The following is a 13,306-nucleotide window of genomic DNA, read 5'->3' as shown; positions in this document are numbered from 1 at the left end:
TGACCCCATGGACTGTAGCCCACCAGGCTCCTCTGTTTATGGGATTATCCAGGTAAGAATACTGGAGTCGGTTGCCATTTCCTCTGCCAGGGGATCTTCCCAACCCAGGGACTGAACCTGCGTCTTTTGTGTGTCCTCCAAAGGCAGGCAGATCCTTTACCAGCTGGAAAACCCCTCTTCCTTCAGGGTCCCCTTTAAATACAGACAGCATGAGGACGGTCAGTTTCCCACCGCCACGTTTGTGACATTTGGGGCTGGCTCAGTCTATGCTGGGCTGGGGCGCTGCCTTGTACATTGTAGAGTGTTCAGCAGTATCCCCACCCCTTGCCAATAGAGCCTCTCATTCCTCTGCTACCTGTGACAACTAAAACCATCTCTGCCATGCTAAGTCACTTCAGTTGTCTCCAACTCTGTGCAACCCTGTCGACTGGAACCCTTCAAGCTCCTCTGTCCATGGGATCCTCCAGGCAAGAATATTGGAGTGGGTTGTTGCTATTTCCTTCCCTAGGGGATCTTCCTGAGGGAGAGATTGAACCCTCATCTCTTAAGTCTCCTGCACTGGCAGGCGGGTCTTTTACCACTAGTGCCACCTGCCACCAAAACCATCTCTAGACATTGTTAAATGTGCCGGTTGGGGGCAAAACTGCTGCTCAGCTGAAACCACTGAGGTAGAGGAAAGCCCAAACAGGAGGTGATGCCAGGGGCAGGGGACTGGATGAGCTAGCCCCCTCAGCTTGGGGAGACTGACTCGTCTCAGGTCTACAAGCCAACTGGCTGCTCTGAGTCTGGACTGGTATGACCTGTACACCCCACCCAGCAGCCGTCTAGACCCATGCTCCTAAGTCCACCATAGTTTCAGGGAGAGAAGTCTGGGTTTTCCTGTGAATTATGGGGAAAAGGCTCACCACTTCACCTGGGGATGCGGAGTTACGAAGTAAGTTTAAGTAAAATTTAATACAAGTGTTGATATGTGGGCCCTCAGAGAGCAATGTTAATTTCTTCTGGTGGGTCAAGGTCATGACAAGTCTGAAAAATCACTGGTTATGCTCTATCTGCAGAACAGCTGGGTTGCTTAAATTTTGACAAAGCCCCTTCCTGGACCTCAGTCTGGAATACAACTATGACAAGACTATAAAAAGAAGCTGAATAAGGGAGAAAGGGGCAGTCAACCTATTGGTTGAGGCAAGAGGCAGGCCCCCCCGCCCCCACAATGCCCCCATCATGAGGAGAGACAGACAAAACTGCCTCCACCTACTGGAGACAAAAGCAGAGAGAGTCTAGATGAAGTGCTTTTTATTTTCAGACCAACCAAACATTTACTATAAAAACCTTTAATACACAAACTGCAATCACAACAGCATCCACGTAGCAGCGAGGGAATAGGGGTGAGGGTGAGGAGCATGGCAGGGGAAGGAAGGTTTTCAGGGTCCCTACTGCTTCCCTGGTCTGCACTGTGGCCTGAGAACATGAGGTCTTGGCAGAGTGCAGATCAAGGCAGCCAGAAGCAGAGGGGTCCTGACACCAACACTGAGTGAGAAGAGCAGGCCCCTCCAATGTGCCGTTGTCTCCAAGGGGCAGCCTCCAGGGAAAGCCAGATCCAGTTGGAGGCAAGAGCAAGGTGGTTGTGACCCAAAGGAGAGTCAACCATCTTAGCATCCTGCTGATCACCTTTTTGGGAACAGAGTTTTCCAGAGGGCTACAGAATTGAAAATGAAAAGACTTAAAAAATCATTCTGGCAAAAGGACAGAAATTGTGTCTTGAGTCTGGGGACTCCAGGCAGCTGGGTGGATCTGCGCAGATGGTTGGGAAGGGAAATGAAGGCAGAGCCTTTGGCCCAACAGGGTCGGAGCCTTGCCAGGCATTGACCAGGAGAGCCTCAAGGCTGGCCAGGGAGGTCTGTGGGGAAAGTTTTGGGTCAGTGGCACTCCTGGGACGACGGTCGCACAACGGCCCGCAGGTGGAGTTTCTAGTGTGTGTAGAAGAGAGAAAGGACACTCTGAAAGAATTAAGAACTGAAGTACCAGGTTCTTTCAGGCCTGGGCAGTAGAGGGGAGATGATCCTCTGGGCCAAGGCTAGGAGAGACCAGAAGCCCCTTCCTTCCTGAGGGCCAAGTGTGACTGGCCTGGATATAGCTGATGGCCCCAAAGTCCTCCATATGGCCTTCCCGATGCTCTCTGGGAGGCCTGGCTGCCCCCTCCAGATGTGCCAGGAGAGACTGGCCGTGGTCCCAGCTGGGCCCAAGTAGGGCCTTGGAGTCCCACAGTTAGATGCAGTCCATGGAATTCTCAGGGAGGAGGCCTGGGATGCAGCCGGGGAGACCCAAGCCCTTGATGGGGGTGCAGCTGAGGGGGAGACTGCAGCCCAGGGCGGAGTCCTGGTTCTCTATGGCCTCCAGCCTGTCCATATTGTTGTCCCAGTTGATGTGGAAGCGGGTCACCCGGGGGTTTGAGGCCAAGATGTTCCGCTGGAGCTGGGGTAGGAAAAGGAACACCAACCCTCGTTAGCATGCCCTCGTATTCCTCCCACAAAACAGTGCGCTCTCAGACCCCCTCCCGAAGCCCAGGAAGAGCCGACTTTGCTTATTCCATTACCATCAACAATATGTGTACAACTCCAGGGAATGCCTGTATACCATGACTTAGGGCTGGGGCCTATCTAATCCTAATTTTATCATTATTATTTTTTCTTAATATATATATTTTATTGAAGTATAGTTGACTTACAATGTTTCAGGTGCACAGCAAGGGGATTCAGTTATACACATATATTATTTTTCAGATTATTTTCCATTATAGGTCATTATAAGGTATTGACTATAGTTCCCTGTGCCATATACAGTAAACCTTTGTTGCTTGTAGCATATCTATTTTTTTAAAATTGGAAATCTAGTATTCTATTCATACTAAGTCAAACAAGTGGAATTAAAATGTCATAAATTTTTAGTTAGGCAAAAATTCATAAGTTTTCTAAAATATATACATTACATATACTATATATATACACACACACACACACACACAAAAGCTTTTCTACTATATTTGATAAAGGCTTGAGAAAGAATATATTATTGTTTTTATTTTGGCCATACTGCTGTGGCATGCAGGATCTTAGTTCCCCAACTAGGGATCGAACACCATGGCCCCTGCATTGGAAGTGCAGAGTCTTAACCACTGGACCGTCAGGGAAGTCCTGGGGCCTATCTAATCTTGATTCTGTGAGGCAAAGTTCTGAGAAACAAAGACCTTTCTCTCTCTTGTTCCAGCCTGGTGCTGTGAGAGCTGAGCACCACTTAATAAGTGACCTTGGCTCCCAATTCCAAGGACTCAACTACCCCCAGGTGCAAAGGACCACCTGTCTGAAGCAGGAAGTGTGGAGAAGAGCCCTACCTGAGAGAAGTCTGGTTTCAGGGGCGGGTTCTCGCGTAGCTCGGGGCTGAGGTACTCATTGTTGACATAGTAGCCCACTCGGATGAACTCCTGTCCATGGTAGGTGCAGGTGATGAGGACCACGGTCACTCCCACGGCATCGGTCTCCGGGATGAGGGATGGGTTGGGGGCATCCGCCTGGGGAAACACATGCTAGGTTTGAGTACTGACGGTCTCGTCTTATCTGGTAATATGATTCTCAAGCAATGTGTATTTACACGGCCAAAACGGTGGTCTCTGCTCTGAGGAGTTTTCAGTTGAGGGGGTGAAGACAGAACCATCATACCAATGCCTGTAAAGTGCCGAATGGGGCAGATGCCACCAAGGAGAGGTATACGGCGTCGAGGAGGAATGTAATAAGCGAGGGGGCTGTTGTTGTGTAGTTGCTTAGTTGTGTCTAACTCTTTTGCGACCCCCTGGACTATTAGCCCGCCTGGCTCCTCTGTCCATGGGATTTCCCAGGCAAGAATGCTGGAGTGGGATGCTGTTTCCTTCTCCAGGGGATCTTCCCAACCCAGGGATCGAACTCGCGTCTCCTGCATTGGTAGAGGGATTCTTTACCACTGAGCCACCTGAGAAGCAAGGTGGCGAGTGGTATAAAATGAGGCTGAAGAGGTGAGCAGGTAGGTATCAGTGAGTTAAAGGCTTGGGAAAGGCTGAGGATGTTTAGCAGGAGATAGGTGTGGCATTGCTCATTCCATCTGAAAATCTGACTCCGGAGGGCAGTGCAGCTGCAATAGGAAAAGAGCTAAGTGGGAGTCGGGAGACCAGGCAGGGGACTACAGAAGTCATCCTGGAGAGAGGACAGTGGCTTAGACCAGGCCTTAGCGAAGGACAGAAGTGGACAGATTTCCGGGGCTGTTGCTAAGGACAGGACCGGCTATACGACTGGTGCAAAAGGAGACTAACACAACATCAAACCGTGGGGCCTCAGGCTCAAAAATTAGTTGTTTCAGCCAGTGATGGCAGAACATTACAGCAAGTGTGAGGCCTGTGTGACTGCATGGTCACATGCCCGGGAAGCTGGCCCTGTTGAGGGGTAGAGTAGATGGGGCTGGCCAGTGGGTGGAGTAGAGGTGGGCAACGAGTTAGGTGATGGGACGAGGTTGCTGAGATTGGGGCAGGAATGGCCAGGATTAGGTAAGTGAATGGATTTGAGCCCTGGCTCTTAAACTTTACTGTGCCTAAGAATCATAGGAATCTCCATTTCTGACAACCCTTGTGATGCTGGATTGTTGTTTAGTTTCTAAGTTGTATCCAATTCTTCTGTGACTCTACAGACTGTGGTCTGCCAGGCTGCTCTGTCCATGGGATTACTGAGTGGGCTGCTATTTCCTGCTCCAGGGGATCTTTCCCACCCAGGGATCGAACCTGCCTCTCCTGCACTGTAGGTGGGTTCTCCACCCCTGAGCCACCGGGGAAGCCCGTGATGCTGGATTGGAGCCACTTACAAGCTACACTGGATCCTCATTATTCACACATTCCATATTTGAAAATTCGACTGTTCGCTCAAATTTATTTGTAACCCCCAAATCAACATTTGGGGACTTTCACAGTGATTGAAGGACACGGACAGATAGCGCACAGGTGGGATCTGAGCAGCTCAGTGTGCCTGTTCCTAGTTGAGAGCGAGGCAATCTCAGACTAAACCTATTTTTTTGCCATTTCTAGGCCACAGTTTCTGCATTTTTGTTGGTAATTTTGCTGTTTAAAAAGGCCCTAAACATGGTGCTGAGTGAGGGCTGCCATGTTCCTAGCAGCAAGAAGGGATGTACCTTATAGAGAAAACACATGTGTTAGGTAAGCTTTGCTCAGGCATGAGTTAGAGTCCTGTGGGCCATGCGTTCACCGTGAATAAATCCAAAATAAGGTGTTTTTAAACAGAAAAACACATAAAACAAGATTATGTATTGACCAGTTGACAAAAATGTTGACTGGCAGAAACTTAACACTGTATTTCCTCTAGGGCAGGGATTCCCAACCTCCCAGATCTAATGCCTGATGATATCTGAGGTGGAGCTGATAATAGAAATAAAGGGCACAATAAATGTAATGTGCTTGAATCATCCTGAAACCATCCCCCCACCTCTCTGGGTCAATGGAAAAGTCATCTTCCCAGAAATCAGTGCCTGGTGCCAAAAAGGTTGGGGACAGCTGCTCCAGGGGCAGTAACTTTACAGAACAGAACTCCTGTGAGTAACAAGAATCAGCTGTAAATTAGTGGCTCATTGTAACAACTATGACGTAATAGAGAATGGGAGATGTCTGAACTACCTTTGAGAGGTCAGATGGTGCTTGAGAGCTGAGCCAGGATCTGAACCTGAACTTGGACCAATGAACCATCTGTGTGCTTGTGTGTCAGGAGTTTCTAGGTGTCAGGGCCCAAGGCCAAGTCTTTCTTACCTGAAAGACGAACATGTGTCTCCCTGCCGGGACAGGGCCAACCAGTACTGAGTCCAGGATTTGATCAAACTCCTCGCTCTCGGCTGAGCCAACATAAATGATCTTCCACTCCAGGTCTGCAAGGATACGGGGTGTTAGGAATGGAAATAATTTAACAGCAAGAAAGCTGGGGAAGGGCCTTCTTGTGGTAGTTTTGCATCGGTCCTTAATACATTGGCAGATCTTAACTGTCAAAGGACACCTGACATCCACTGGAGGTAACCTGCCAAGGTTTGAATCCCCATTCTGTCTTGTGACCTTGAGAAATTCTTTAACCTCTCCATACCTCAGTTTCTGCATCTGTAAAATGGGGAAAACCTGGGAGGGTTGTTGTGAATAATAAAATCTATTAAAAAAATTTTTTTTTTAATTTTAATGAACAACACCTGACATCCACTGGGCACCCAGTGCCAGGCACTGCATTGCTGGTCACCAGGGCAGGCACAAAACTCTATTTCCAGTGGGGAAATTTCTCCTGTGGGCCCAGCTTGGCCAGGTGACCTTGACTCTGCACCTTCAGGGCAACGCAGGCCTCTCAGAGCCTGAGGGTGAACCATATGGCAGAGGCTGAATTAAGGGGCACGTGACGGAGGCTCGGAGACATACTGAGGAGGGAAGAGCAGCGAGCTGGGACAGGAGGCAGCATCCTCTTTCACACACAGGGACTGGTGCCACCGAACTGAGTAGATGCCTCGACAACTGGGGCAGGGCAGCGGGTTGCAATCTGGTCGGAGAGCCAGCCAGTAGGAGGGGGAGATGAGGTCGCTGGGGGAGCCGGCCAGTCCCCGGGTCCTCCAGATCCAACACCAAGTCACACCTGCTCTCGGACCTTCGGGTGACAGTGACTCAGTCCACAAACGTGGCACCCTAAGGCCATCCTGAACCCCAACTCTCTGGCATCCCCTTCCAGTTGGGGGACCCCCATTCCTGGCTCTCTTCTGGCCAGATAAAAGAAAAAGCGCTCCGTGAGACCCTGCCCGTCAAACACAGGAAATTCCCAGTGACTGAGGGCTCTGGCAGGAGGGCCAAGTGTATCAGGGGCAAGGTCACGCTAGTACAGGGAAATCTGGCTGGGGACCTGAAACTTATTTTAGGTTCTTTGAAATTACACAACCTACGGGCTCCAGCAGCTGGGGCAGAAATTTCACAAGCTGTGATTTTCACGGGAACCACACTGTCTTAGAAACTGCCCTGTTCCTTGGTCTAGTGTCCCACCAGAGCACCCAACTTTGATGGCTTTTAAAGAGAATATTTATTTATTTGCCTGCACTGGGTCTTAGTTGTGGCCTGCGAACTCTTTGTTGTGGCATGTGGGATCTAGTTCCCTGACCAGGGATCGAACCTGGGCCCCCTGCATTGGGAGCTCGGAGTCTTGGCTACTGGACCACTAGGGAAGTCCTTCTAAAATGACTCGGCCCTTCAGGCAGTGTGGACATCACATACCTCTAAGAGAGCTCATCCTAGGAAATGAACTGGAGTGCATTTTGCCAAAGGAACACATGTCTTCCTGAGACAGTTCCTAGCTGAAACGTTATTGTTTCTGCTTTTAAAACGCACATAGGTAAATTAGAAACACCTGTCATTTGAATTGACTGTTTACTCTGAGGGAGCGGGCAGCTGAATGAGGGTAGGGCTGAGAACGGATGAGGTCACCCCCATGTCTATAAGTGGTGCTACTGGTAAAGAATCAGTCTGTCAGTGCAGGAGACGAAAGAGACCGGGATCTGATCCCTAGGTTGGGAAGATCCCCTGGAGAAGGAAATGACACCCCACTCCAGGATTCTTGCCTGAAAATTCCATGGGCAGAAAAGCCTGGAGGGGCCCAGTCTATGAGGCCACAAAGAGCTGGACATGACTGAGCGATTGCACACATCTCTACAAGGGCCTGAGAAGTCTCCCCTCCGACTATTATTTCAATTTTCCCTGACGTGTTTGTGAGGAGGAGGGGGAATGGCCTCTCATAATCCTTAGACCCCTGTTCCTTAGTAATCTGATCATGTCCTAAATCTAATTTAAACCCGTGGCAGTCTCTTTTTTAACTTTTATTTTATTTTTGGCTTTGCCACACAGCATGTGGGATCTTAGTTCCCCAACCGAGGATTGAACCCTGAGCACCCGGTATTGGAAGCTCGGCATCTCAGCCACTGGACCACCAGGGAAGTCCCAGAGCACACAACTTTGGAAGCACAGCAATGCCGGGCCACGACTATGGAGGTCGGTCACTTGAGCTCCAAGCCCTTCCCCGATACATTTGGTTTCCTGTCCTTTCACAGCTGATACCCAGCCTTCTACTCAGGGACCCTGTCAGGCCTACAGGATGTGGGTGCCATTTGACTGAACTGGGCTTCAGTCAAACTCCAGTTTCTTATTTGCAGGAAGGAGTTAAGCTTACTGATTTATTTTTGCTACAAGTAGTGACACAACCGGAAATAACATGTTTTTGGATGAACAGAAAACAAGCTAGCCCTGTTCTCACCTTTCTGACACAGTTCTATCATTTGGTATCTTTCCTTCTGGCTGCCTTCCCCATCATCAGTGGAGTCACATACGTGTGTACTTAACTAATGTGTTGCATATGTGCTCAGTGGCTAAGCTGTGTCCGACCGTTGTGACCCCATGGACTGTAGCTCTCCAGGCTCCTCTGTCCATGGGATTCTCAAGGCAAGAAAATTGGAGTGGGCTGCCATTTCCTCCTCCAGGAGATCTTCCCAACCCAGGATCAAACCTGAGTCTCCTGCATTGGCAGGCAGATTCTTTACCACTGAGCCACCTGGGAAGCCTAACTAATGTGCTGAGGGTGCATACAAAAGGGAGATTTTAATAGAATAGGCCCTGGAGTATGCGACAGGCACTCAGCTTTCAACATTGTTGGCAACGGAGTTCCCTGGTTGCCTAGTGGTTAGGATTCCCGTCTTCCACTGCTGTGGCCCGGTTGTCAGGGAAATGAGATCCCAAATTTGGCATGGAATGGCAAAAACCCCAAAACACCTGTCGGCAAAACCTAAACAAGACTGTGTGGGTGCAGACTGGAAGAGAGAAACGCAGGTGGTCAGGCGAATGGGTTGAAATGGTTCCCAGTACTCAGGTCAGAAAGAAACCAGAGAATTAACCAAGGACGACAATACTCACTCAGGAATTAAGGACCTAGTGGTCCAGTGGCTAACACTCCGAGCTCCCAATGCAGCAGGCCCAGGTTCAATCCCTGGTCAGGGAACTAGATCCCACATGCTGCTAATAAGAGTTCGCATGTCACAACTAAAGAGATTCTGCATGCTGTGACTAAGACCTGGGGCAGTCAAATAAATAAATAAATATTAAAAAATAATAAGAGTTAAGGAGTTGATAAAATCACCTATGGAAGACAGAAGATGATTGAAACAAGGACCTACAAATTGGAATTGCCTCTTAAACAGAGGCATCCTGAAGTGACTTCACTTTTTTGAATGAGAGGTGGGGACGTCAATCACAAACAGCACAAATTCATTCCTACTGAATATAAGATAAGGTTGCACACGTATAACGTATGCCTAGCCTTCCAAGTAATTCCAAGGGCAAATGGATTCCATTGTTTTGTCTTTAATGCCTTAACTTTATCATCTAACCACTGCACAAAATGCTCCTCCACTATGTATGAAAACAAAATCCAGACCAACGATATGATGAAAAACGTAAAAAAAATTATGGTAGTTGAACCCGCTGGAGAATCTGTTTCCTGCCCCCCAAAAAACACAAACAGGACTACCCTGGTGGCACAGTAGATAAGAATCCACCTGCAGTGCAGGAGACATGGGTTCCATCCCTGGTCCAGGATGATGCCAACATGTCTCAGAGTAACTAGCTCCCTGCGCCACAACTACTGAGCCCATGTGCCACAGCAACTGAAGTTTGCTCATCCTAGAGCCTATGCTCCACAACAAGAGAAGCCTCCTGCAATGAGACACCCAAGTACCACAACGAAGAGCAGCCCCTGCTCACCACAACTAGAGAAAGGCCAAGTGCAGCAGTGAAGACCCATCGTAGCCAAACACACACACACAAAACCCCCCAATCAATCAAAAAACAACAAAACAACCCCAACCTAACAACTTATCTAGCAGGCCTTTTTCTGTTTATCACTTTCCTTTCGTTCATAATATAGATGAACCTTGGCCTGACTACAGTGTGTTACATGTGGGTCAGAAAATCTGGCTCTAAGACTTGTTCAGGCAGTATCTCATGAATCTCTCAACTGAACTGGGGGAAAACACACCCAATGTATTGAATTATAGACCCAGGCCTTGGATGCATCTATTTCCAGATGCTGCTGAGGAGGAAAGACAGAGAGAGTAAAAGGGGTTCAAGAGCCCTTGAGAAATGGCTCAGACTGGGGACTGGGTGTTCAGACCTTCAGCTGTCAGGTAATAAGGCTGACTGAGACTTTCTCCAGAATCTAAGAGACTTCTAAAGCCAGGCCTACTCCATCTGTTTGGGAGGCAGGAGAGAAATCCTCTCTGCTCTGTGGGAAGAGGCAGAAAGCAAGCTGACAGGTCAGAGTGAAGCACAGCCCTACAGGTACAACCAGAGAGTCTAGACTTCCAGTCCGTAGTTGGCTTTCCAACTGGAATTCCTCTGAGCAAAAGCTTTACTGGCCAGGTATAATTAATAATAGGACCCCGTTGCCCTCTTCTGTCCAGTTTATGTCCCACTTCTAAAATAGTGGATGCATTCTTTTCCAGTTTATAGCAAAGATAAAGAACCGCGGACTCAGAACTCAGAGACAAGACCTAGTGTTAATAATTCTACACACCAGCTGTGTGACCTTGGAAAAGTCATTTTGTTTCCATTAAAAAATAATGACCTCGGGGACAGAAAGAACTGTCTTTAGGGATTTCCCTGGTAGTCCAGTGGTTAAGAATCCACCTGCCAAAACAGGGGACATGGGTTTGATCCCTGGTCCGGGAAGATCTTACATGCTGTGGAGCAACTACTCCTGAGCACTACAACTACTGAAGCCTGCTCACCTAGAGCCTGTGCCCCTCAACAAGAGAAGCCACCGCAGCAAGAAGTCCAATGCACCACAACGAAGAGCAGTCACTGCTCACCCCAACTGGGGAAAGCCTGCAAAGCACCGAAGATCCAGCTCAGCCAATAATAATCTTAAATAAAATATAACACAAATAAAAAACAATGACCAGCAGGTTGACTTTAGACTCTCCTGATTCTATAAACAGATTGGTAAAGTAACAGGGCAGGAGCTTTGCAGGAATGAAAGTACTAGATAATGACCATGCAACCATTTTTAAATGCCAGGAGCACAAACAGGCTGATTGAAACCTGATCTCCTGCCATCTGGGAACTATGAATCCCTTCAACTATTAGCTCCTTACATCTCCTGGCTTTAAAATTAAATCTTATTCCACAGGGTCATTCTACACTTTATTTATTTATTTACACCCCGCCTTGTTCCAGAAAGGATTTAACTGGGCATATTCCATAGTTAGTCATAAGTAGAATGACTCCTTGATTTAAACAGGAGAGAAAGCAGGGACTGATCCAGTGGCCCCACCCAAGCACACCGACATGGAAACTCTTCAACCCCATGCTAGTTGGAGAAGCCCATTTGCAGGCAAACCACCCACGGACCACCAAGAGGTGCTAGTTAGAACAGCCTGGCCTTCCAGATCGCTACCTCCTTAAAGGCCATCTCTTCTCTTTTAACCACCAAATGGAGAAGAGATCTAATGGAAGTACTTCCTCCTGAAAGTGGTGCCAAGACTTGCTGAACGACCTTAGATCTTCCGGTTTTTATAGACCTTTACTTGAAAGGTCTTTTACTCTCTGTGGCTCCCGCCTTCTCATCTGTGAGATGAGAGCCATGTCCGCCTTTTGTCACAGGGATGAATAAGCACATCTGTGAAAGCACCTTGGAAAAGATGCACAAAAGGCTGTGACCTCCCAGATTGAAGCCAAACATCACCATGGCTCGGCCTGGCACACCCACCCCGCACCGCTTAAGTCGAGGTCAGGCCATCAAAAGTGTTGCAAGCTTTGCTGCAGTGGGTCAGCAGGAATCCAGCAGGCCAACAGTAGGAACCAGCTAACGTCTGCCTGGCCATGCCACTCCTCAGATCTGAGTGTGTTCATTGAAGCCCACAGTCAGGGAGGAGGAAGGAAGAGGAGCTGGGGAGACCAGATTATCCTCAAACACTGGAGCAGGAAGCCAGGTCATGCCTCTCTTGAGGGAGTAGAGGGTTGGGGCCAGACTAAGGAGGGAAGCCAGGTTCTAGGGTATGTGCTTTGAGGTAGAAAACAAGGTGCGGGGTGGGGGTGGGGGGCGCTAGGGTTAAGTATCAGCAGGTAGGAGATATTATGGGGAGACAAATGGGGCGATAAGGATGTGTGAGGTCTTGCCAGAGAGGGAGGACATTCACAGGTAAAATGGGGGAGGAGGCTGCGGTTTTCAAATGGGACACGGGAGGGGGCTAGAGCTTAAGATGTCCACAGGAAAAGAGTGAGGTGGGAGTGTCTCACCACAGGGGAGAGGGGATTGGTGGGGGAGGCTGGGTGGCTGGAATGGTAGTCTGCCCAAACAGAAATAGAAGATGGGGAGGCTGAGGTCTCTACATAGAAAACAGGTGCTCAGGAGGAACGTCCCAGGCGAAAGAGGGGGATGAAATGGTCTCCACTAAGGGAAAAGAGGAGTAACCATGGGGGTGGGTGGGATGGGGGTAGTCTCCAAGCGGGGGTTGGGGCTGGTGGGCGGGCTTTGGTTCAAGGGAGATCGAGGTTGGGGGAGGGGAAGAAGGGGGTGTGTTTGGCAGGGTTGGCCTCAGGGTTGTCTGCAAAGGGAGGTCGGGGTTAGCTCAGGGGAGTGGGGTCTCCACAAGGGCCCAATCTCACCGTCTGCCAGGGCCTCATTGCACTCAAAGCTGATCTCGAACCGGAAAGGGCTGTGGAAAGGGCTCGGATTCTCCAGCACCGCCACGTTCAATACTGACACTTTAGCCATCGCCTCGTCGGGTCGCGGCTGAGACCAGAGCTGGGGCCGAGCCCGCGGCTGGGTCCTGTTGGGTCAGCGGAGAAGCTTAGCCCAAATCCACTCCCGCCTCCTCTGACCGCGATCTGAAGTGCGTATCTAGTCCGCGCGCCTCCTTCAAATAGCCGGGTCTCACCCTACGGCCAATCACCGTCAACGCTCCAGGAATGCGCGAGCGCTTCCTCAGCCAATCCTGGAGCGCCGGTCGGCGCGCGCCGAGACTCCCGGGACCAATCCGTGGAGCTCCATCTCAGGGATAAGAGAGGGAGGCGGGACCGTCTCTAAGCTTCTTTGGTGTCCGCGGGGAACCAATCCCCAGAGTCTCCGACTTGGATGTCAAGGGCGGGGTGGGCGGGGTCAGAGCGCCTGGCTCTTCTTGGCCAATCCCGAGGGCCCCCGCACCAGCGTGGTCCGCGATTAGC

At 49.6% G+C, this 13,306-nt stretch overlaps 1 protein-coding gene across 1 annotated transcript; it reads right to left on the bottom strand.

The window, feature by feature from the left end:
* Positions 1-1,290: 1,290 nt before the first annotated feature.
* Positions 1,291-13,261, bottom strand: ASF1B (anti-silencing function 1B histone chaperone). Its single transcript, XM_020916650.2, has 4 exons — positions 12,749-13,261; positions 5,831-5,946; positions 3,389-3,565; positions 1,291-2,472 (listed from the first exon to the last, which is right to left on the bottom strand). The coding sequence occupies exons 1-4, from the start codon at positions 12,855-12,857 to the stop codon at positions 2,266-2,268; spliced, it is 609 nt and encodes a 202-aa protein (XP_020772309.1). The 5' UTR covers positions 12,858-13,261; the 3' UTR covers positions 1,291-2,265.
* Between the last annotated feature and the right edge of the window lie 45 nt (positions 13,262-13,306).

This window comes from Odocoileus virginianus, chromosome 3 (genome assembly GCF_023699985.2).
Source record: "Odocoileus virginianus isolate 20LAN1187 ecotype Illinois chromosome 3, Ovbor_1.2, whole genome shotgun sequence".
Taxonomy (NCBI): domain Eukaryota; kingdom Metazoa; phylum Chordata; class Mammalia; order Artiodactyla; family Cervidae; genus Odocoileus; species Odocoileus virginianus.
Note: the sequence above shows the minus strand (reverse complement) of the source record. Positions and strands in the feature narration are given on the sequence as shown.

Bases quoted from the DNA above. Each gene is read 5' to 3' on its own strand.
- ASF1B (XM_020916650.2), bottom strand. From the start codon at position 12,857: ATGGCTAAAGTGTCAGTATTGAACGTGGCGGTGCTGGAGAATCCGAGC. The intron at 5,947-12,748 runs GTGAGATTGGGC...GTATCCTTGCAG, and splicing joins CAATGAGGCCCTGGCAGACG to ACCTGGAGTGGAAGATCATT. The intron at 3,566-5,830 runs GTAAGAAAGACT...GTGTTTCCCCAG, and splicing joins GACACATGTTCGTCTTTCAG to GCGGATGCCCCCAACCCATC.